This window comes from Symphalangus syndactylus, chromosome 19 (assembly GCF_028878055.3).
Source record: "Symphalangus syndactylus isolate Jambi chromosome 19, NHGRI_mSymSyn1-v2.1_pri, whole genome shotgun sequence".
Taxonomy (NCBI): Eukaryota; Metazoa; Chordata; class Mammalia; order Primates; family Hylobatidae; genus Symphalangus; species Symphalangus syndactylus.
Window position 1 is genome coordinate 22,872,554 of NC_072434.2, and position 23,695 is coordinate 22,896,248.

Below are 23,695 nucleotides of genomic sequence, written 5' to 3' on the forward strand. Positions count from 1 at the left end.
CAAACTGAACGTCAAACTTAGTTAAAAGTACAAACCTCTTCAAAGTTATTTTGAATATCAGATATAACAATCAAATGCACATCAGCATGGGCCGGTTTTTCTTAGAGGCTGCCTCATGCTGATGGATTTAGCGTCTCAGTGCGTGGAAGGGAGGCCTCTGCACTCGTCAGAATGATCCCTGCCAATTGCCAGGTTGGGCTTTGGAGAAACGCTCTCTCCATCAACTTTTTTTTTTAAAAGTATATAACCGCTTATAAAAACATTTTTAAAAATCCATGTGCTTTATCTTGTTTGACCTGTGTAATGATTACCTGGATGTATACATATGTAAATATTTATCAAATTCTACACTGTTCTGTATGATAATTATAGTTCATTTAAATATGAATATGTATTTTCATCTTTCATGGAATGTCAGCAAGAGTAATTTAAAAAGTTCTTTCTAGTTAGAGGTTGAAAAGGGGGATGCGTTTTGTAGCCCGCTATTTAGTTGCTTAAAAATCTTAGTTTTGGCCAGGGACAGTGGCTCATGCCTGACATCCCAGCACTTTGGGAGGCCAAGGCGGAAGGATCACTTGAGCCCAGGAGTTCGAGACCAACCTGGGCAATATAAGAAGACCTCATCTCTACAAAAAATAAAAAATTAGCTGGAGTGTGGTGGCGCATGCCTGTGGTTCCAGCTACTCGGGAGGTGGAGGTGGGAGGATTGCTTGAGCTTTGGAGGCAGAGGTTGTTGAACTGAGATCGTCCCACTGCACTCCAGCCTGGGCGAAAATAAAAATAAAAATAAATAAGTTTAAGTTTCATACTCACTAGACTCTAAGTGCAGTATTTTGGGTTGGACTCCATGGTATCTTTTTGTAGGATCCTAAGAAAAACTGGCATCTGCTTGGGAAAGAATGAGCACTTCCTGCTTATCTTGGCCCGAAGTAGGGATGGGAAGGGTGGAGTGTGAAGTGGGAGGCTGGACCGTAATGTTTCCTAAACACTGTTAAGTGTTTTGTGGTTCTTATACTATTTTGTAATAAAGGTTTTATTAATTTTGAAAATGGATTTCATAGTTATTTTATTGCCTTAAACATCTGCAAAGCCACAATGGTACTGAAGGAGGCTGATTTCTAGAACATGGCCATCTTACTTTTTAGGCTTAACATCCATAAAGTATAAAGACTTTATGTTTGGGTTATTGATAAATATCTATATACTTTGAGGTGATCTGATGTCTGATTTTCTCCAATATCTTTGCCTTTTTTTTTTTTTTGATGGAGTTTTGTTCTTGTTGCCCAGGCTGGAGTGCAATGGCGCGATCTCAGCTCACCACAACCTCCACCTCCTGGGTTCAAGCGATTCTCCTGCCTCAGCCTCCTGAATAGCTGAAACTACAGGCATGTGCCACCACGCCCAGCTAATTTTGTATTTTTAGTAGAGACGGGGTTTCTCCATATTGGTCAGGCTGGTCTTGAACTCCCCGACCTCAAGTGATCTGCCCACCTCGGCCTCCCAAAGTGCTGGGATTACAGGCATGAGCCACCGCACCCGGCCTATCTTTGCCTTTTGAAGCAAATCTGAAGTGTCCTCCTGGTCTAGAGATAGAATGGTGTAGTGTTTAAGAGTGTTGATTCTGGAGTCAAACTGCCTAGGTTCAAATTCCCGCTACTCCTCTGACTAGTGTGTCGAATCCTTTTGTGCAAGGGGCTTTAGTATGAGAATAATAATACCTCCTGGATCTGTTCTGAAGACCAAGTAAATTAAGAAAGCACTTGGGAAAGTTATCAGGACAACATAAGCTCTACAAAAAAGTGAGATGCTATTTAGATTTTTCTGCTCATTGATTATAACAGTAAATGATATAAAATAACTTTGTTTCATGTGTAGAGATGATGCGCAGATTGAATTTAATGCTTCAGGTATCCATGGAAGGACAATCAACCACTCTAGAAGTTATCTAGAGGGAAAAGTATCTATTCCTGTGGGATTCTTTTGATTTCACTCCTAGTCAAGTTTCTTACTTAGAAGCTTTAGTGTTCAATAGAATGAGGACAACATAAAAACTTTTAAAAATTATCAGGCTGGGCATATCAATATTTATTGAAATACTGAAAAAAAAAAATCCATTTTGTTGAGAAATTCCTGGCAAGAACTGACATGACAATATGTATTTCATTGATACAGTAAGAAAACATCAACAAGTAACCGACTTCACACTCTAAACATTGCATGGATTCAAGTCCAAGGCAGCTGCAGATCTGTGATACAAATAATCAGACATTACAGATTGTCTGTTTACAAACATAGAGCAACTATAATAAACCAAGTTAAGTTAAAAACCTTTATATTTGAGTCTGCTTTTACCGGTAAATCCTGTAATTGATAAGGCAGTTGCTAAGTAAATGCCAGGTTACAAATCGGCTGACAATCAACATTAGAGAAACTTCACTTGTCAACCTTGAGTGAACAGACGCTGGCTGTGACGCTTTCTTGCTTATCGGCTCCTGTCGTTGGTGTGATGAGCAGTGTGGATGTAACCCACTGTGTTGCCCATCTTTCTAATCATTCTCATGATTTAATCTACCAGGTTAACAACATACCAATATGTGACATTTTTTAGGTTTAATTTTCAGTGGGGAGTACTGTATCTTTAAAATAAGAGAACATAGATTTTAGCAGTCAATGTAGCCAGGTGTGCTGGCATGCACCCCTAGACCCAGCTGCCAGGGAGGATGAGGCAGGAGGAATGCTTGAGCCCAGGAATTTGAGGCCAGCCTGGGCAACATGTGAGATCAAGATCCCGCCTCTTAAAATAAAAAATAAAATAAAAATCAACATATTTGTTTTTTTGGCAATGTTAAAGACCCTCCAGATAGTTATGGCCAAATATTATAATTGTCTCCACCCACATTACACATGCATGATAGAACTGTTTCATTATCTGTTGACAACACCATTCTTCTCCATGTATCTTCTGGCCAACTTGTTTTTCAGCTGGGGAGGGCAATGATGCTGCTGTTCTCTGTAATGCTTTGGGTATGAGCTCTGATCGGTGATTTTGCATTGTCCTTTGAGCCATGAAGATAACACGGGTGACTGAGACTGCGCATGAGTCAACGCCCAGCTTACCTAATGTGTACCCTTCATGTGGATGAGTATTAGAGGTGATTAATAAACGTAATAAAATAATCCTCTTTGTACACACTAAAGTAATAACTAATATCTTTGGTATACAATTTACAATGCTTGGAAAGGAAAACCAGGTAAGACTCCACCTTGTTAAGTTTACTTGAAAACCAGAGGAAGCTACAAGTCACATAATTTACAATAGATATTAAATAAACTACAGTAGGAATGATGAAGATTTACAGACATTTAATCAAGTTGAATGATTTTAATTCATTAAGATTCTTCTATGTCCCTGAACTAAGTTCCACTAACTTGAAGACATGCTACAGTAAACACATATATTTGGTTTCTTCAGTCTTGGCTATATCTTATACAAAGGTGAAACCAAGGAACAATAAATTAGCATCATAATTGTCTACAGTTGAAAGTATGATATACAATATAAATACACTACTCAAAAGCCAGAAACATTTATGAAAAAATTAAGGGACTAGGAGATACTTTTATTTTTTACAGTTTCTACAAGTGATTGTGCTGCCGATAATCTCAAAAAAAATTAAAGTCTAAATGAGATTCCCGTTTTTGATTTTAGTGTCTCACGACATAGAATAATTAAGTACTGTTAAAAATAATTACCAATCAGAAAAATAACATTAAGGAAATTACCGCTTTTGCTATTTCGTTATATCACAGATCCCCCTGCCCCTCAGGACCTAAAGAATGTAAACACTATATCTTATTTGACTTTAAAGTATTAATGCTTTATTTTAAACAAATGTTGATCCACATCTGCACAGCTACCTTTTAAAATTGTGAAATAAGGCAAGACTTTCATACCTGTGGCATCGCATGTTAATAATACTGATAATAGTCATTTGAAGAATTTGCTATTCTTTGTCCTCCCATATTTGTTCTACAGCAGACTTTGGTCTATGACTTAGAAAGGTCAGTATCACTCTCTTCCTTTCCCCTTTGGGGAAGATTTGAATTACTTTAATATCTTTCCAGGCCACATGTAAAAATCAGCATTTCCATCCCAAATTTTGAGGATGTTCAATTGCAGCAAGAATGAACCTTGAGTCAATACGTCACCTCATCCTTTCCTTTCTCTTTGCAGAGATTAACATGCGTCAATTTTGTTTCCAACTACTTAGGACTGTGACTATTTGACATCCTAGCAAAATATGTTTAATGTTTTATTTTTAAATGAACTACAAACTTGGATGATGAAAAAGACTGATGTATACTAATAAGACTTCCTGCCAGAAATTTTTTATGAAATCCAACAATGCCAAAGCCACATTTCAGCAACAGTAGCAGAAATAAGCTCTAAGTTGCTTTAGCTATGGAGCATTTGCTTTGAAAGTTTGTAGTCATTTCCCTTAATATTAATTAACACTTATATAAGATAGAAGAGGGATACTGCCTGCATTTTCTTAACATCATGAACACGTGACAAAACCTCAGAACATATTTAAAATGGCAAGCTAACATATTAATAGAATTTCCTATTAGCTGTTTGCAGGTCTAAGACACAGACACTCAAAATTAGGCTGTTCATGATTTGGTGAAGCTACTACTGGGTGTGGCTGAACACAGGTCTTAGTACAGATTCAGTGACCACAGGGCAGAGGTGCTGGGGCCTTCAAAGGAAGAGGGAGGGGCTATTGTAGGTACAGCTGATGCATTCTTGAGAACTGTTTCAGTTCAGCTTTACCATGGAGGAATCCTGTAAGCTCAAATCCCCCGCTGTATAAGCCTAATTAATACGATTAGTTCCTAAATTTCTTCATAGCGGAGATCAGTTTAAATATACAAGAACTGTTCTGTCCGTTTTTATTCTGATGGTGTTGGTATCCATCTGTGAGTTCAATCCACTCCATTACAATGTCTTTTATATGGAATCCTCTGGGGATGTGAAGCCTTTGATTCACAGTTTGCAATACAAATACCCTGATACATCATTTATTTGCTATTAAGTATTTGATTATTATGCCTTTTTAAATTCAATATCTTTAAAGCAAGTTTTTAATTAGTGTTGCTTGGAGCAGTTCAGAGTACTTTTTTTCTTCCTGTTCTTCTTCCCCCTCGCCACTCCCCCAATCTCTTTTTGTTTTGAAAGCAGAGCTCCTAGGGGTTGTAACTTATGCTCTTTTGGCATGCAACATTTCAATGAGAAGGTTATTATAGGGCACATCCCCGTTCAGGTGCTTGTAGTAGAGGTATTCTTCAGCCTGCATACTGATGGCCCGGATTTCGGGTAGTCGAAGAAGTAGCTGTCCAAATTTCTCTGTCTGCTGCGGGTAGTTACACATTGTGTAGTCCAGCAGGGCGGCATTGACTTGTTCCTGGACACCTTCTACCAGCTGGAAGTTTTCAAGGTTTTTGACATCTGCATTAAAAAAAAAAAAAGCAACATTTCAATATCATTTTAATTCCTGTTTACTAAAGCAATGTGTTCAATTAATGGATGTATTTTCCCTTTGACATAAACATACTTTACATGCTGCTGAATATCCAGTAAACCCCACTCACCAAGCTTCCTGGGAAAAGGATCACAAAAGAGCTTTAGAAGAATGTCTTGTTGAAATTCTGCATATACCTCAAATCAATTAGACACCAATGGATTTTGAGCAAGGTCAACTCTTTTCATATCTTACAAAAGGAAAGGTTTGAGGATTCCTAAAGTAGAGGGATCTTAATATATTGCCGGCAAATGAGTCCCTGGAGAAAGACCTATCTTAACCCAGTATATTACACAATTCATATAATTCTGTATTAATTTTTCTGACCCAAGGTGAAATCTGTGTCCAGGGTATGATGTAGTTAATTCTAATAAAAAGTGACAGGATTCTTGTTTCTGTTTGACATTTTCTAAATGATTCTGAAAGTCTTTGACTTGTCTAGCCTATGCTAATGAACCATCTGGTACACTCCAGTGACTGCCAACGGAATATTCGCTACTGGGAACTCTCTAAAATATATATCTTGGTGACTAATGATCTCTATCAAATGAGAGCCTTGTCCTTTAGGCAGAACACAAGCCAGGATGGTCGGTGCCCTTTAACCTGCATGTGGTTTCTAAAGTCTGATACTTTGTGTTTCTTTTTTTCTTCTGGTCACTCATGTAGAGAAGATGAGCAAAGGCATTTCATTCCGCCTAACTCCTGATGACTCTGCAGTTGTTTTTAGACATCTGCCCTAAAGGTCCTTATAAATACTGAATAAGAGAGAAAGCCAGAATAAAAAAAGACAGACTGACATACAAACACACACACAGACAATAGGCAAGGGAAAATGGTATGCTGGAATTTCTCTTCTGGGGTTGATTTATGTTAACAGTATGACTTTTATATGATGTGTACATAGAAGCCTCTGGAAAAAACAGACAGATACACGTGTGTGTTTACATACACCCATGCTGAGAAAGTAAACAGATGCAGCCACCCTGCCCTGCTTTATTTTCTAATTGGACAAAAATAAATAAGAAAGAGATTCCGAAGAAAACCACACAGTACCAGGACTAAAAGGATAGATACTAAACTCGGTTGAAGTAATTCATACCCACTATATACTGTTTTTGGCATTATATGCTGTTGAACTTAACCTACATATGTGTACATGTCCATCTTGTTATTTCTAAATGGCTTTACACTGGGCTGTCATACATTCGCTGTTGAAGTGTGTTCAGGACAATTTCAGTGTTTACATTTGGGCCATAGCTTCTTATTAAACATGCTTCCCCTTTCCATCCCCAAGTCTCCGACCCAAATTAAAAACAGTGAGGAATTAGTACTGAAATAGCTATGTAGAGAGTTGGTACCACATCTCTTTCAAAGCGATACGGGAGACTCAAACATATTTGATTATTCATTAATGAGTTGTATAAACAGATAAATACTACACAATAAGGAGCTCTGCGTCTTCTGGTGGCATTTAAATTGGCAACCACATTGGTGTGCTCTGGACATTTTACACATGCGGCACTTTACAGTTAGTAAAGCATTTTCTACCTGTCTTATTTAATATATTTTTTAAATGATTTTAAGTTACTTAAAAATATTTATAAGTATGACTATGTATCCAGTCATACTTGGTTCAAAATTACAAAATATAAACAATCAGAAGTACTTCAATTATGTCGTACCTTGGTACATGACAGAAAAATCTACATTTGTTTTGCATCATAGTGATTAAAACATGACTATTAAAAAATCTGAAATGCAGTATTATTTTATGCTACAGTGAAAAATACTCTCACCAGCAAGCAAAGCTAGTAACAGTCAGAGATTAATAGAGAGGGTGTAGAAATTTGCATAGTAAATTTGCATAGTAAATTTGCATAATGTAAAATGTAAGAAATGTAAGAAAATGTAAGAAATGTAAGAAAAATGAAGAACACCCTTTTTAGAAAGTTGTTTGACACTTTCCTTTTTTGATAATTGTATTTTTTTGAGAATCAGTTTTAACATTGTGTGATAAACTATGCTGCTCTATTAAGGAAAAACAAAAAGAAAGAAAACTACCAACAAACATAAAACAAAGGCTAGATCATAAGTTTTGGTTTATCCACTTACTATTATAGAATGATAATTTAGAGTCCTCAGCTCAGCATTCGATGGTTAATTTCTTTCTTTCTTTTTTTTTTTTTTTTTTTGAGGCAGAGTCTTGCTCTGTTGCCAGGCTGTAGTGCAGTGGTGCGATCTTGGCTCACTGCAACCTCCACCTCCCGTGTTCAAGCAATTCTCCTGCCTCAGCCTCCCAAGTAGCTGGGATTATAGACTTGTGTCACCACGCCCAGCTAATTTTTGTATTTTTAGTAGCGATGGGGTTTCACCATGTTGACTAGGGTGGTCTGGAATTCCTGACTTCCAGTGATCCACCCACCTTGGCCTCCGAAAGTGCTGGGATTATAAGCGTGAGCTACTGTGTCCAGCCTCGATGGTTAATTTCTATGAATACTGGTCCAAACTGACACCTTTTTCCCCCAAAAGTTTGGAAATATACGCAATTTTTCTTCTGGCAGGAAAATATATAGGTGTCTCATATTTTGGCTAAATATACTATTTTTTGCTAAAGCTGATCAGAATTGAATCCACACACCTGAATTAATTATCCCATTAAGCTATTTTGATGAATGTTATCATGAAATAATAAAACATATGCTGCTAATTGTCCCAAGGATTCTTACTTGCTGAATGTCTATTTTGTTTCTACATCTATACACATGGCAATGATCCTGAAGAAGTTCTGATTGAATTCCTCTCATTTACTGACCATGCCGTTCCAGGATCATTGCTCTGCTGCCTGCCTTGGTGCTGGCTTCTGTCTATTTAACTGTCCATTTCCCTATGCAGACCGTAAGCTCCTGGGTATAAGGGACATGCTTTAGTTCAGCCATCCCCAGGGAATACACCAGTAACTCTTTGCTTCACATTCTTGGTGCATTTGTCCAAGATTGATACAATTGTGAATTTGACCTGTTAAATTATTTCACAAGCCAATTTCCTTTTTCTAACTAGAAACTGATTTTCAAAAATTTGGCATAAATGTAATGGATCTCTCCCTGAAATAAAATACTGTACTTTACATATAATAGTGTTTTCTATTCAAAAAGTCCTCTGATGAATCCTTTTGTGATCTGAATAATCAAGTTCTAATTTACATGTTTTGCATATGAGGATTTTCACTGGTCAGTTTTGTGTTAAGGGAAACGTGCCTATGTTCTCATTCGGATTGGAATCAGTCCCTGGGATGCTGCGGACTGGACCTGACAGACAGGTAGACCCTAGATTTCCCACTATAATCGAGGTAGTTCACACAGTTCACAAGGACCTAAAAGCAATGGAAAAGATTAAGTGTCACAATACAAATGATACCACCTCCCAGAAGACCTGGAATTTTCACTCGTTTATGTGGTTCACTTGTATTTACTTTTTAGGAAGAGTTTAGAAACTTAAGTGTGTTTCCTCAGTACTCATGGAATTAGTGTTGATGAAAATGCATGCCTTTTCATGAAAATTAAAACATGCATCCCATTTAAATAGAAATTTAAATTCTCAGGACGTGGGGATGGAAAGGGGAAGCATGTTTAATGCAAAGTTATTGTCCAAATGTAAACACTGAAATCATCCTGATTTCCATTTTCTCTGGAATGTCCCTCCAATAAAAATCAAGCCCTATTCCATATTAAGTAATGAATGGTAGCTGGCAACTTGGGAGTCTGAACTCATCTATAGCAGGAGTCTCTAACAACAGAAATATACAAGTGAATTGATATTAAATTATATGAAAAAAACAAAATCTAGACAAATGATTACATGTTCTGGAGTTCCCAGAAATATATGTTTTTGAAATTTGCTGTTTGGTTCTCATATTAAATAGCATTGTCCCACATCTGGAGTTTAGCAAAAGACCCCCAGCTGGAGGAAAAGAGATGGATATGAGATAAAAGTTTCCACCAGTTCTTCTGTGGCATTTTAGGCTGGATTGCAAAGGCTCCTGCATTTGGCACTCTGTGTGTTCCTTTGAAATTTATAGAAGCTTCATTTTCATACAATTTAAAAACACCAGTTAATAAACCCTATCATTACAAATTCTGAGTTGGAAATAGTATGTAAACAGACAGAGGCATCCCCAACCCTTTCTCTATAGCCTTTAAATTTTGATGACTGGCAAGAGCATTTTGTGCTTCTCCTCTTAGTATCAATCTCTTATCATCTATTCTACTTTATTCACTCAGGGACTAATTACCAACTTTTTATATGAGGCAGCATTACGATAAGCTCACAGTGGGGTGCTCAGATTTTTTCCATCCTTATTGGAAAGTAAACCCTTAGGTCTTCTTGAATATATTATAGTGCTGACTTTTCAGTCACACACAACATTCAGGCTCTCTCTGAAGAGGAAGATACTCATCTCTGCCTCCTTGGTAGCTGTCATAATGGTGCAGCCTATAAACCTTGTCATTCAACACACTTTTTCAGAAATGGGTCCTCTGCTGAGCCAGGGGTCTGGGGGCTGTGAGGCTCAAATGGAGTGTATTGACTTTTGCCGATAAGGTAATTTATCTTTGTTAATTTTTCAAAAGTGGGAAAAAATTCCTTAGTCTTTTTTGTCTTTTTAAAGATTTTAAATATTTTTTATTCTTTTAAAATTACTAATATTATTGTCTGATTTTTTTTTTTAATAAATAGGGACAGAGTCTTGTTTTGTCACCCAGGCAGGAATGCAGTGGTGACATCATAGCTCACTGTAGCCTTGAACTCCTGGGCTTGAGCAATCCTCCGGCCTCAGCTACTCCCGGTCCCAGTAACTGGGAGTATCTGGGATTAATTACAGGTGCGAGCTGGCTTATCTAATCTTTTAAAGGACATAAAGGTGGAAAAAAGAGGTACCGTTTTGCACATAGAAAATACTTCTTTTCCTTGAGGTCTTTAGAGAGATGACAATCTATAAACTGTCACACGATTTGCCCTCGGAAGGCCCTTTCCTCTAGAAAAGGAGAAAGAAAATAGATTTTCTGTAAGGAGCTAATGTTCAAAATTATTTTTTAAAGGGCTAAATTTGGATAATCTGTATAATTAATTTTGTAAGAACTTCTGGGAGTTGCAGAACATGTTCGTTCTTTCCATACGAACACAGTTCACGTTTAAAAAGAAATCAGGGCTGTTTAGGGATTGGGGAGGGGAGGGCAGGATAATTTTGGTGCTGACACCTAAACTTAGATTCTATTTCCAGTTTCCAGTAAAATCCGAAACTCTAGATTTTAAATTCATTCCCATAAGTCCCTTAGAATAAAATAGGTGTGTACACACACACACACACACGCACACACACTAATCCAAGAGTTATTTTTACCAACTAGAATGTATAATTTTGTGCTTTCATAGGCAAATTAATAATAAGAAAATACAGCCCTTGGCAGGAGCTGTCTACAAAAATGGAGGATCGCTTCAGCCCAGGAGTTCAAGACCAGCCTAGGCACCACAGCAAGACCCTTGTCTCCCCCTAAAAATAAAAATAAAAAGTTGGCTGGACGTGGTGGTGTGTAGTCTCAGCTACTTGAGAGGCTGAAGTAGGAGCATCGCTTGAGCCCAGGAGTTCAAGGTTGCAGTAGGCTGTAATTGTGCCACTGTACTCCAGCCTGGGCAACAGAGTGAGACCCTGTCTCTTAAAAAAAAAAAAGTAGATATAAAGTGTATATACTATATATGTACACAGAAATAACAGGCCCTTACAACTGATTGGTGCTTTGTAGTTTACAAAACATTCTTAACATGCTTTATTATTTCATACCTTCGTGTATATACAATGTATACACATTCATTCATTCATTCAGTCTTAACAGTTCTGGTCTGGGTGTTGGAGATATGGAAATAAAAGGCACAGTCTCTGTGTACAGTAGCTCAATTAATGTGATACAGATAAGCAGTGCCCTTACAGGATGGGCAGCTAACACAGGGTTCAAGAGAAAAGAGGGGTCGCTGACGGAGGTGACACCTGAGGAGTTTTGAAAGATGAGTTAGAACGAGCTGAGCAACACACGGAAGAGAATGCACATCCTAGCAGACAGTGGCCTATATACAAACCCTAAAGAAGGAAAGAACAGAGAGGTCTTTGGTACCCTGTTAAACAGCACAGCCTTTGTGGAGAAGGAATAGGTGGGCAAGATGAAGACGGGCCATAAGATTTAAGACTGAAGAGTGCTGCATGTCACAGTCTGGATTTTGTTCTGAAAGCAAGGCAGAAACACTGAATGGTTTTAGGAAAGAGGGAAATGGTCAGCTTTCTGATGTAAAAAAAGCATTCGCCAGAAGTGTGTAGAAGGGACTAGTATGTGCAGGAGTGTGAGGGGAGAGCAGGCTCATGGAGGGAGACCAGCCAGGAGCCTGCTGCAGGAACACAGATGAGAAATATGGCAGCCAAGGAGGTGGGGAGGCACTTGAAAGGCATCAAGATGGTTGATGCAACGGGGTTTGTTGGCCTTGGGTTAATAAAAAGTAGGAGACAGAGAGAGTGAGGGTCCTGGATGGCTTCCAGGTGTCTGTTAAGGGAAGAAGGTGGTGGCTATCACCAAGGCAAGAGGAGCAGCAGATTTGAGAAGCAATATTTAAGGAGTCTAGGTACGGCCATGTTGAATTGAAGGGGCACATGGAATATTGGGTGAAGATGTCCAGGAAATGGCCAGACATAAAGGTCTAGACCTCAAGAGAAAGGCTTGGGCTGGAGGTATAGATTTGGGACTTATCAGTATACAGCTGATGGGTGATGGGTGAAATCCCAGGAGTTAGTGAGAGTGTGTAGAAAACAACTGGCCTAGGAGTGGGATTCAGGATAAGCTAAATTGTAAAGGATTCTATCCTAGAAGGTGTTATAGGTATTATGAAATTAAGAATCAGAGGGATTAAATGGCTTTCCCAAGATCTCAAAGTTAGTAAAAATGAGGGAGGAAATAACATTTACCAAACACCAATTAATGTGACAAGTGTCTTTAACATATGTTTTCTCATGTAATCCTCTTAAGAATCTTATGGGGAAGTTATTAATATCATTTTCCCGATGAAAAAACGGAGGCTTAGAGGGGTTGAGAAACTCATCTAGGATTTTAATGCTAGTAAGAAGATCTTGAATTTATGACCAGGCCTGTCTCACTCTAAAGTCCTTGTATGCTCTACCATAAGACTTCCCTCTGGCGGAGCAGGAATCTGAACCCTGCAGGGCTCATTATTTTAAAGTCCTGGAGGTTTTTTTCCCCCTATTGTGTCAACGCCTGCAAGTTTCTGTCACTTGCTGGAGTTGGAGAATGGGAAGTGCTGGTTAGTCAAGTAGTTCCGTTTCTAAAGGGTCTCATGATATGCCAATGAATGGTTTTCAGATAATTTGAATGAAATAATATACATTTGACATTTAAATTGGCATGTAACACAACTTAATGTTTGAGATTTTGAAGGAAATTTAACATCTTAAATGCCACAAATCACTATTATAAATAATAGTCTCATGACGGAGACTGAGCACAGTCTAGTGTCATAGGGCACCTTTGTGGGGACTTCTCTGGACAAGCCCTAACCCCTTCCAATTGTATTGTACAGGTGCCAAGGCTAAGAAATAAGAATTTCTCCACTTTTGCCTTTTTTTGTATACATGGTTTAGAAAAAAAGGTTCCACGGATCAAAAATGTTTGGAAACCACTTGATTTTGTGGTACAATACCAATGTTCAAAGGGAATGGTGGTCTACTCTGGTCTCTGTCACACTTAAGACATTATGCTAAGTGAAATAAGCCAGTCAGAGAAAGAAAACACTTATGAGTCCACTTATAAGAGGTACCTAGAGGCACCTGTGCCAGATGAATTTGTCTTGTTTCAAATTTATAGGCACAGAAAATAGAATGATGGTTGGCAGGGATGAGGGGAATGAGGAACAGAGGTTTTTGTTTGATGGGTATAGAGTTTCAGTCTGTCAGATAAGAATTTTGGATATTGGTTGTATAACAATGTAAATGAACTTAACACTACTGAACTGTATACGTTTAAATGGTTATGAAGAAAATGTATGTCCGCACAAAAACATGCATAGGGATGTTTATAGCAGCTTTATTCATAATTGCGCAAACTTGAAAGTAACCAAAATGTCCTTTAGTATGCGAATGGTTAGACTGTGGTGTATCCAGACCATGAAATATTATACAACACTAAAAAGAAACGAGCTGTTGGCCCATGAAAAGACATGGAGGAAACGTAAATGTGTATTACTAAATGAAAGAAGCCACTTTGAAAAGGCTCTATATTGTATGATTCCAACAGTGTGACATCCTGCAAAAGACAAAACTATGGAGACAATAAAAAGATGGGTGGTTGCCAGTAGTTGGTGGAAGGAGGGATGACTGGGCGGAGCACAGAGGACTTCTAGGGCAGTGACACTACTCTGTATGATACTGTAATGGTGGATACATGTCATTATGTGTGTCCAAATCCATAGAATGTACAACACCAAAAGCAAGCCCTACCTACCTAATGTGAACAGTGGACTTTGGGTGATAAGGATGTGTCAATGTAGCCGCATTCATTGTAAAGGTTTCACTCCAGTGTGGAATGCTGACAGTAGGGGAGGCTTGTGCTGGTAGGGGAATGCTGACTGTAGGGGGGCAGGGGTTATGTGGGGAGTCTCTGTACCTTCTGCTCAATTTTGTGGTGAACTTAAAACTGCTCCAGGGCTGGGCACGGTGGCTCACGCCTGTAATCCCAGCACTTTGAGACCAGCCTGGCCAACATGGTGAAACGTTGTCTCTACTAAAAATATAAAAATTAGCTGGGTGTGGTGGTGCACACCTATAATCCCAGCTACTCAGGAGGCTGAGGCAGGAGAATCACTTGAATCCGGGAGGCAGAGGTTGTACTGAGCTGAGATTATGCCATTGCACTCCAGCCTGGGTGACAAGGGTGAGACTCCGCGTTAAAAAAAAAAAAAAAAAAAAGAACTGCTCTAAAAAATAAAGTTGGCCAGATGCGGTGGCTCATGCCTGTAATCCCAGCACTTGGAGAGGCCAAGGCGGGTGGATCACTTGAGGTCAGGAGTTTTAAGACCAGCCTGGCCAACATGTGGAAACTCCATCTCTTCTAAAAATACAAAAATTAGCTGGGTGTGGTGGCTGGCACCTGTAATCCCAGCTACTCATGAGGCTGAGACAGGAGAATCGCTTGAACCCAGGAGGCAGAGGTTGCAGTGAGCCGAGATCGTGCCACTGCACTCAAGCCTGGGCAACAGAGCAAGACTCTGTCTCAAAAAAAAAAAAAAAAAAAAAAAAAGTCTATTAAAATCTATGGAAAAGTGGTTAAGATGGTAAATTTTACATTGTGCATATTTTACTATAATTAATGTTTTAAATGTAATGTATATGTCAGTTTTTAAACATAGTATAGCGAATACCTATGAATCCACCACTCATCAGGAAGACCAGAACATGGTCAGAGCCCTTCAGGCTATCTGTGTGTTCCTCGCAAGAACGAATTCCTGATGCCCCAGAGGTGATCATAATCCAGAATTCTGTATTTCCGCTAGGCCGTTCTTGCAGTACTATAAAGAAATACCTAAGACTGGGTAATTTATAAAGAAAAGAGGTTTAATTGGCTCATGAACCTGCAGGCTTTACAGGAAGCTTGGTGTTGGCATCTGCTCAGTTTCTGGGGAGGTCTCAAGAAGATTAAAATCATGGTGGCAGGTGAGGGCGGGGCAGGCACATCACATGGTGAAAGCAGAAGCCAGAGAGAGAGAGAGTGTGTGTAGGGAGGTGATACACGTTTCTAAATTACCAGATCTGGCAAGAACTCACTATCACCAGGACAACACCAGGCCCTGAGGGACCTGGTGTTTTGGGTCATGACCCCATGATCCAAAGACATCCTACCAGGCCCCACCTCCAGCATCGGGGATTACAGTTTGACATGAGATTTGGGCAGGGACAAAGATCCAAACAACATCACCTGTTTTCTTACACCCCTAAATGATGTATTCTTATTATTGCTTGTTCACGACTGACCTTACATTATGCATACATTTGTCTAATTTTGAAAACTGCCAAGCTGGGTGCAGTGGCTCACGCTTGTAATCCCAGCACTTTGGTAGGCCAAGGCTGGGGGATCTCTTGAGCCCAGGAGTTCAAGACCAGCCTGGCCAACATGGTGAAACTCTGCCTCTACAAAAATACAAAAATTAGTGAGCGTGGTGGTCTGCGCCTATAGTCTCAGCTACTTGGGAGGCTGAGGTGGGAGAATCACTTGACTCCAGGAAGCTGGGGCTGCAGTGAAGCAAGATAGTGCCACTGCACTCCAGCCTGGGAAACAGAGTGAGATCTTGTCTCAAAAAAAAAAAAAAAAAAACCAAACCAAAATTGCCCGTCATCCCCACTAGAATGCTAGAATGAAAGCTGTGCAGGCAGAGACTTGGTCTTACGTGCAGCTGTATTCCTGGTGCCTGGCCAGTGCTTAACACAGAGGAGATCCTCAGGAAATATGAGAATAAACTTTTTTGTTTAAATTCTTGCCCTAAACCAAAATTTTTCTTTTCTTCTTTTTTTTTTTTTTTTTTTTTTGCCTTTGACATGCTGCTATTCTTCCATATCAAATTCATGGCCGACTTTATTTTTATTTTGTGTAGAATTGTTTTATAACAGCAAGTGAAAAGCACAAACTCCATTATAGATTGTACTTTCTTGGGAAATGGATTCAAAGAGGACTTTTTGGCTGGGTGCTTTGGTTTGTAGTGCCAAGCCTGCTTGTTTTTCTCAAATCCTTTGGACTTTTCCATGTGTTGAACATTTTATTTCAGTGTGTTCAATGCTTTCACCAGCTCACTCAGTGACCCACATGGAAGATTGCAGAATATAACTTTATTTGGTTCTATACATATGACTGTTTACTATTTACTAGATATCTCTACCTGATAGCTAGGGGGCATCTCAAACTCACAGTGTCTAAAATGTAGCTCAATCTGTCTGGTTTTCTAAACCTGCTCCTTCTCCTGCTTTTCTTATACCAATGATTGGACTAAGAATCCATCCCGTTACCCAATATCTACCTGGGATTTCAAGCTTGAGACCCAGATTCATTCATGACTCCTCTGTCTCCTCTTCTTTTCCAATCCAGCCATCACCAAGTTGCTGCCTCTGCTTTCTAATTGCGTCTTGCATCTGTCCTTTATTCTCCATTGCTGCAACTGTAACTCACCTCTGTTCCTTATAACTGATTCCCCCAATATTGTCCCCGCCTCCAAATGCATTTTCCTCACAACAGTATGAGTGATAACTTTAAATGTGAATCCTATTATGTCCTCTAGTACCCTCTACTTAAAATCATTCAATGGCCCCCCACTACCCTGGGTTAAAGATTAAAGACATTTATCTGGCCTGTTTATCTATCCCATTTTATTTCACCCCACCCACCAACTTCTTTCAGTTTCTTGAAGGTACCTGGGCCAGTACCTGGAACTTTCTTCCCCTAACCTTTATTTGGATAATTTTGACCAATCTCCTGGGCCTCGGTGCAGATATCATTACGTCCAGGAAGCCTCCTGGAAGTCCTCTCTGCGGTGAGTCTACAGCACACTCTACTTGCCCATTATGCAGGGCATTGGGTATTACATGGTAATTTCACTGTCAATTATGAGGACAGGGATATGTCTATCTTGTTAATTATAACCGTTCCCAGGCCTAGCATAATGTCTGGACAAAGGAGGAGCTCAGTTCACATTTGTCGAATAAGAGAATCCTTTTTCTCACTTGTTTCACACGCCAGTCTTCTCGCTTGCTTGTCTGTGGAACATCTTCCACATATTTGCAATCGCATCTTCCCAGGCAAGCTTTTCTGGATTCTCTGGTTACTGGTTTATGCCTTGCCTCTCCTGCTAGATTGCATTCTCTCAGAAGACAGAGATTCTGACTTACGTTTCTTATTTCCCACACCACACAGGTATAGCACCAGACACATAAAAGACAACCAGTGCATTTGTTATTGAATTGGCTAATTTGTATTCAGTGCCCATGAATACAAAGCATATGCAAATTAATTCAATAAAAATATATTGAGCACTTTCTATGTGTCATACCCCCAGCTATTAGACTCTTAAGCAATTTTAAAGTTCCTCACCTTGTTAAATTCCTAACCAATTTCAAATATAACAAAGCTCTTTTCCTATAATGTATCTCTAGAAAAAGTGTAATTTGATTCAAAATTGAAGTAATTGAGCTCAATAAGTAGAAGGAAAAACATTTGATATGTTTGATGTTGTGAAGCGGTAACCTGAGTATTTTCAGGAAACCTGTATTTTGGGGTTGTGTGCTGTGTTAGGGACCACGTCACGGGCATAGAGCACTTCCATTTTCCCTCTGTATACACATTTGCAATTTGCTTTCTAGAATTCTTAGGGATAAAAATGAGGACAGAATGCTATAAAGGGGTTTGTGAAACAGATTGTACATTGTATCAACTTCTGCGTATCAGATGATAGTAGAAACTACGTTAAAATATACTGAAAATCAAAGAAAAATAAGGCCTCTGGCTGGAAATCAATGGGATATTCTGAGCCAGGAAACAGAATTTAAAGGGATATAGGATGAGGCAATTTCCTAGTTTGCCCCTAAACCTCAAATAAAGTTGTATTTAAAATAGATTTAACAATAAGGCCAAATACATACAGTGTTTGATAAAATAGGTAGCGTGCAGACTTTCAAGCTTGAGACACAACTGCAGCTGCCTTGGCTGGTCTTCGAGGTCTTAGTCCTTATTCTGCTAAAGACCATCTGCTCCCAAAGCATAGGAAACATCCACATTTGTAAAGAGCAGCCCTCCCTCACAGAAAACCCCTTCACTATTTTTTTTTTTTTTTTTTTTTTTTGTATTCACGTCCTAAAACAGTTTTTGAGCCATCACTTTGTATTTGATTTCCATTCAGAAACTTTGGTGGTTTTTGCAAAGTTTTATTCTCTTAGAATAAGATATGAGGTTCAGTTTGTTCAGGTGGCAAGTCAAGACTATGAATAAACCAACGTTATCATATGAAAGAGAATTAAACAGGCAGATCCAAGTGGGGATATATTAAGCCAAATTTAAGCTCCAGTTGTTGAATTTAGCCCATACTAGATGTCTGGTTTGCCTCGGGATAAATTCAGCTTTCCAGCTAATCGAATGAGGAAAACTGCCTCAGGTATGATAAAATTTACAAGACAGCGCTGTGGAACAGTTCTTGTTAAAAATATTAGCTTAAAGGCATTCTTATCGTCTTTGGGATGAAGACTGTATTTGCATTTAATTATTTGATTTCAAACTTTTATGAACTTGGATCAAATATTAGCTTAGCCAATTAAAATATTATTTTGTGTGAGTGAAGCTAAGAGCCCGATTCGGCTCCACTTTCTCAGCTTTGGTAGTGCTCGACATGTTTCTTACTGACTTTTGGAGAGATTATTTCAAAGAGGATCTTTAAAAAGGTAAATTTGAGAATGTAAGTGTGCATTTAGTGGACAAGGTGCTATCTTCAGAATAAACCGTTGACTGGAAACACTTCTCCATGCCACAGCATTAGTCTAGACGACAAAAGATGTAGTCTTCTAGATATTTCTACTCACACAATCAATACTCCTTCATAATTCAGCATTTTAAAGAAATCCTCTTCATGTAAACTATTCATGATACTCCATGGACACAGTGCGATTGGGATTGCCAGCAGCAGCTTCCTGTTTCTAGGCTTTGTTCCCTGCAGAAGGCAGGCTAGATCCCGTTGTTTTCTATCCCCTAGGTCTTAGAGGGTAGCAAGGGATACCAGCTCATGCAGAAAAGGGACATGGATGATAGTGAGGAGGGTGCCATGGGGAAAATAAGTTTACATGAAACTAAAGAGCAGCAGAACACTCTTAAAAATATCTTCTCAGACCGGGCATGGTGGCTCACGCCTCTAATCCCAGCACTTTGAGAGGCTGAGGCAGGAGGATTACCTGAGGTCAGGAGTTCGAGACCAGCTTGGGCAATATGGTGAAACCCTGTCTCTACTAAAAATGCAAAAATTAGCCAAGTGCTGGTGGCTTGCGCTTGTAATTCCAGCTACTTGGAAGGCTAGGGCATGAGAATCACTTAAACCTGGGAGGTGGAGGTTGCAGTGAGCCGAGATCGCACCACTGCACTCCAGCCTAGAGGACAGAGTGAGACTTTGTCTCAAGTAATAATAATAATAATAATAATAGCAAATAATTAAAACTTTTCAAAATGAAAATGTTGAATGAAAGCATTCAACAATCTACAAAATAACCAGTTTATTTGGTATAATGTGTATTACTCAGATCTCAATGCCAGCAGTTGACTAGGCAGGAAACTTCATAAAATGTTTGCTTGAACTTAGTACTCAAGCACCAAGGCAAAGTTATGATAGGACTGTCTGGTGCCAGAAAGACACAGGTGAGGTCTCTACTGCCCCACTGTGCTCTCACCCAACCCCAGTATCCCTGGGTGATGTGGCCCTGGGTGACATCTTTGCAATGAGTTGGCTTCATACCTCCTGTGGAGGGGTAGGATTAGATGTGAATGAAGAGAAACATCTGGAGAACCTCTGCTTCCCTGGGCCTCAATTCTCATCTTGTTAATTTAAACAGAAATTGGAAACCAAAATATGACTATAATATATTTGTTGTTTGAAAGAATAAGTATTCATGATTTTAAAAGAATCAAATACATGGCCAGACACAGTGAGTGGCTCACACCCGTAATCCTAGCACTTTGGGAAGCTGAAGCAGGAGGATCGCTTGAGGCCAGGAGTTGGAGACCAGTCTGATATAGTGAGATCCGATTTTGACAAAAAATTTAAAAATTAAAAAAAAATTAGCTGGGTGTGGTGGCATGCAGCTTCTCAGGAGTCTGAGGCTGGGGGATTGCTTAAGCCCAGGAGTTTGAGGCTGCAATGAACTGTGATCGGGCCATTCTAGCCTGGGTGACAGAGACCCTGTCCCTATTAAGAAAAAAAAAAATGAATCAAACATATTAAGGTCAGGTCAATACCAGAATGCAGAATAGGATAGGGAATTTTGCTTTCCTAACAGCAAGAAATATACTATATGGCAGCACCATGATGTTCTACAGTGTTGGCTGATGGTTCACTAAGTAAGACTCAGCAACTTGAACTCTATGCTACTTCAGAAATTGTATTTAGGTTTATTTTGGATAAGAAGCTTAAAGAATGCCTTTCTGTGGAGGTTGCAGCGAGCTGAGATCACACCACTGCACTCCAGCCTGGGTGACATAGTGAGACTCTGTCTCAAAAAAGAATGCCTTTCTGTTTTAGCCTTTGAGTAGGTAACTGATGAAAAATAAATTCTATCTAAAGTCAGCAACAGAATCAGAAATTCAAGGAATGAAGAGTATTATTAATGTATCACCAATTTTAACATCCAATTTTTAAATGTTGAAGATGTTTTAGAGGTATTTTATAAAATGTAGGCTAATTGTGAATTGTAATTTCTGAGAATAATACTTTATATTTACGTCATTCTTTGAGTTTTTATTAAACCCCTTGCATCTACTTTATCTCACTTCTGCCAACACCTTTGGCAGGTCTGGTACTATCTTTTCAGAGACAGACACACAAAAGAGATTAATTGGATTGGAGAAAAACTAAGTATTTTAATATTATATGTGATGCTCCCAACTCCCTTTTAATTGTGCCCCACTGTGTTAACCATGTTACTTTAGATAAAGCATTAGACTGAGGTTACTAAAATTGCATTTAAGTATATATAAATTCAGCTTTTTGTTGCCAAGTTGAAATGTTCTGAATTATTGAAGTTTATTGTACTTGGTACATTCTGTTTCTATTTGTGCTAAAAGTAATATGTCACAATCAGTAAAATTCTTGCAATTTTATGCCCATATGTGATAACTGTTACTATCTACATTCATTCTAAATATCCAATATTTTATTAGTTTGTAGAGTTAAATTAAAGCTACTCTTTAAGAGCTAGATATACTTGTTACTTATTATTACATCATTTCCCTTAGCCTATTAAAATTCTGCTCAGTAAGATCGGAGGTTGCAGTGAAGGGGGAAAAATCATGCAGTGGATCAACACTGATTCTGAATTATTTGCTTGAAAAATGAAAAGAGAGGGTCTTTGGAGTTGAGAACTATAAGAGAAGGGAAACTAGTTACCTAACAAGATCATTAAAGCCAAATACTTATCCATTTTTGGACAAAACAAATTAATAATTCATTCAATTGCTCAGGGATATGTATTTGTATATGAAAGACAGAAAATCCATATTTCCAACTCGTTGGAATAAGCCAACTCATTGCAAAGATGTCACCCAGGGCCACATCACCCAGGGATACTGGGGTTGGGTGAGAGCACAGTGGGGCAGTAGAGACCTCACCTGTGTCTTTCTGGCACCAGACAGTCCTATCATAACTTTGCCTTGGTGCTTGAGTACTAAGTTCAAATCCATATTTGTGTAACCATGTGGCAGAGAAAATAACAAGAAAGATTATTCTAAGAACTTTTGGAGCTTGAAACATTTTGCAAAAGTTTTCCTATTTTTTTTCAGTGTAATGATAGATTTTGCTAAGACAGTGATAATAGTGATAGTAAGATATCTTATTTTCTGATCATATTGGTTTTGTAAGTGCTATGCTCAATTCTGAGGCTTGCATGGAAGGAAACTAAGAAAGTGTGGTCACCATTCCCTTTCACACCCAGAAATCATTAATTCAAGTGTGGAAAATTGTTTGGTTTTTGCAGCTTAGTTGTAGTCAACTCCTGATTATTTAGCAGAATTATTGATACTTGCATTTCCACAGCTCCAAAGAATAAAAAAGGAAGTGATTTTAAATCCATGAACACTGCACTGGCCATAAGACATTGAAATTAGTAAATTGCTCCAAGTCTCAGTTTCCTCATCTTTTAAATGTGTTTTAATAGGAATTCCACAAGGTAGGACAGTGCCTGGCTTATAAAGTATCATCTGTTTCATCTTTCTGCAATGATGACTTAATTGAACAAGAAATATCTCTTCCACCTTTGAAGTCCACCCAGTGCTATTATAAGGAAAGGTCAGATATGATTTATCCCAAGCCTAGTGTATCAGTCAGTATATACAGAGAGCAGCTCTGTTAAGATGTCGGCAATATAGATGCTCCGACTTACGATGGGGTTATGTCCCAATAAGCCCATCGTAAGTTGACAATATTATCACAAATTCATTTACTACACCTAACCTTCTGAACATCATAGCTTAGCCCAGCCTGCCTTAAATGTGCTCAGAACACTTACATTAGCCCACAGTTGGACAAAATCATCTAACCAAAAGCTTATTTTATACTAAAATGTTGAGTATCTCATGTCACTTATTGAATACTGTACTGAAACTAAAAAACAGAATGGGCCAGGCGCGGTGGCTCACGCCTGTAATCCCAGCACTTTGGGAGGCCGAGGCGGGTGGATCACGAGGTCAGGAGTTCAAGACCAGCCTGGCCAAGATGGTGAAACCCCCCTCTACTAAAAATACAAAAATATGCCAGGCGTGGTGGGGGGGCACCTGTAATCCCAGCTACTCGGGAGGCTGAGGCAGGAGAATTGCTTGAACCCAGGAGGCAGAGGTTGCAGTGAGCTGAGATCACGCCACTGCACTCCAGCCTGGGTGACAGAGCGAGACTCCATCTCAAAAAAACCAGAATGGTTGTGTGGGTACTTGAAGTATGGTTTCTACTGGATGTGGATTGCTTTGCACCATCGTGAAGTCAAAAAGTTGTTTCAGTAGTCATAATATTCTGAGTTGCTCTGACCTCTCCCCTAAGGGAGGATGCAGGTTTGCTGACGTTCCCACAACTCTGGGTGCCACTCTCTATGCCCCCTACAGAAGCCCTCCGTGGAGTTTACCCTATACAACTGAACCCAATGCATAGCCACAGGCTCCCTCCCACGCTGCAAGACTTTGCCTGTTTTGGACTAGAGGCAGTTAAGAGAGGATGTCAAGTGTGAGCCCAGCTATCAGCTGTCTTATGGTGATTTTCAAAACTATGTTAAGGATGTAAAACAAAACCCC

The 23,695-nt window shown here is 39.1% G+C and overlaps 1 protein-coding gene across 2 annotated transcripts in view; it reads right to left on the bottom strand.

The window, feature by feature from the left end:
- Positions 1-2,061: 2,061 nt before the first annotated feature.
- Positions 2,062-23,695, bottom strand: part of NR5A2 (nuclear receptor subfamily 5 group A member 2) — a 150,766-nt gene continuing 129,132 nt past the window's right edge. For both annotated transcript variants that reach the window (XM_055233912.1, XM_055233911.1), the window contains one exon: positions 2,062-5,509. In XM_055233912.1, coding sequence (XP_055089887.1) covers positions 5,262-5,509 — 248 coding nt within the window. In that variant the 3' untranslated portion in view covers positions 2,062-5,261. The remainder of the gene's footprint in view (positions 5,510-23,695) is intronic.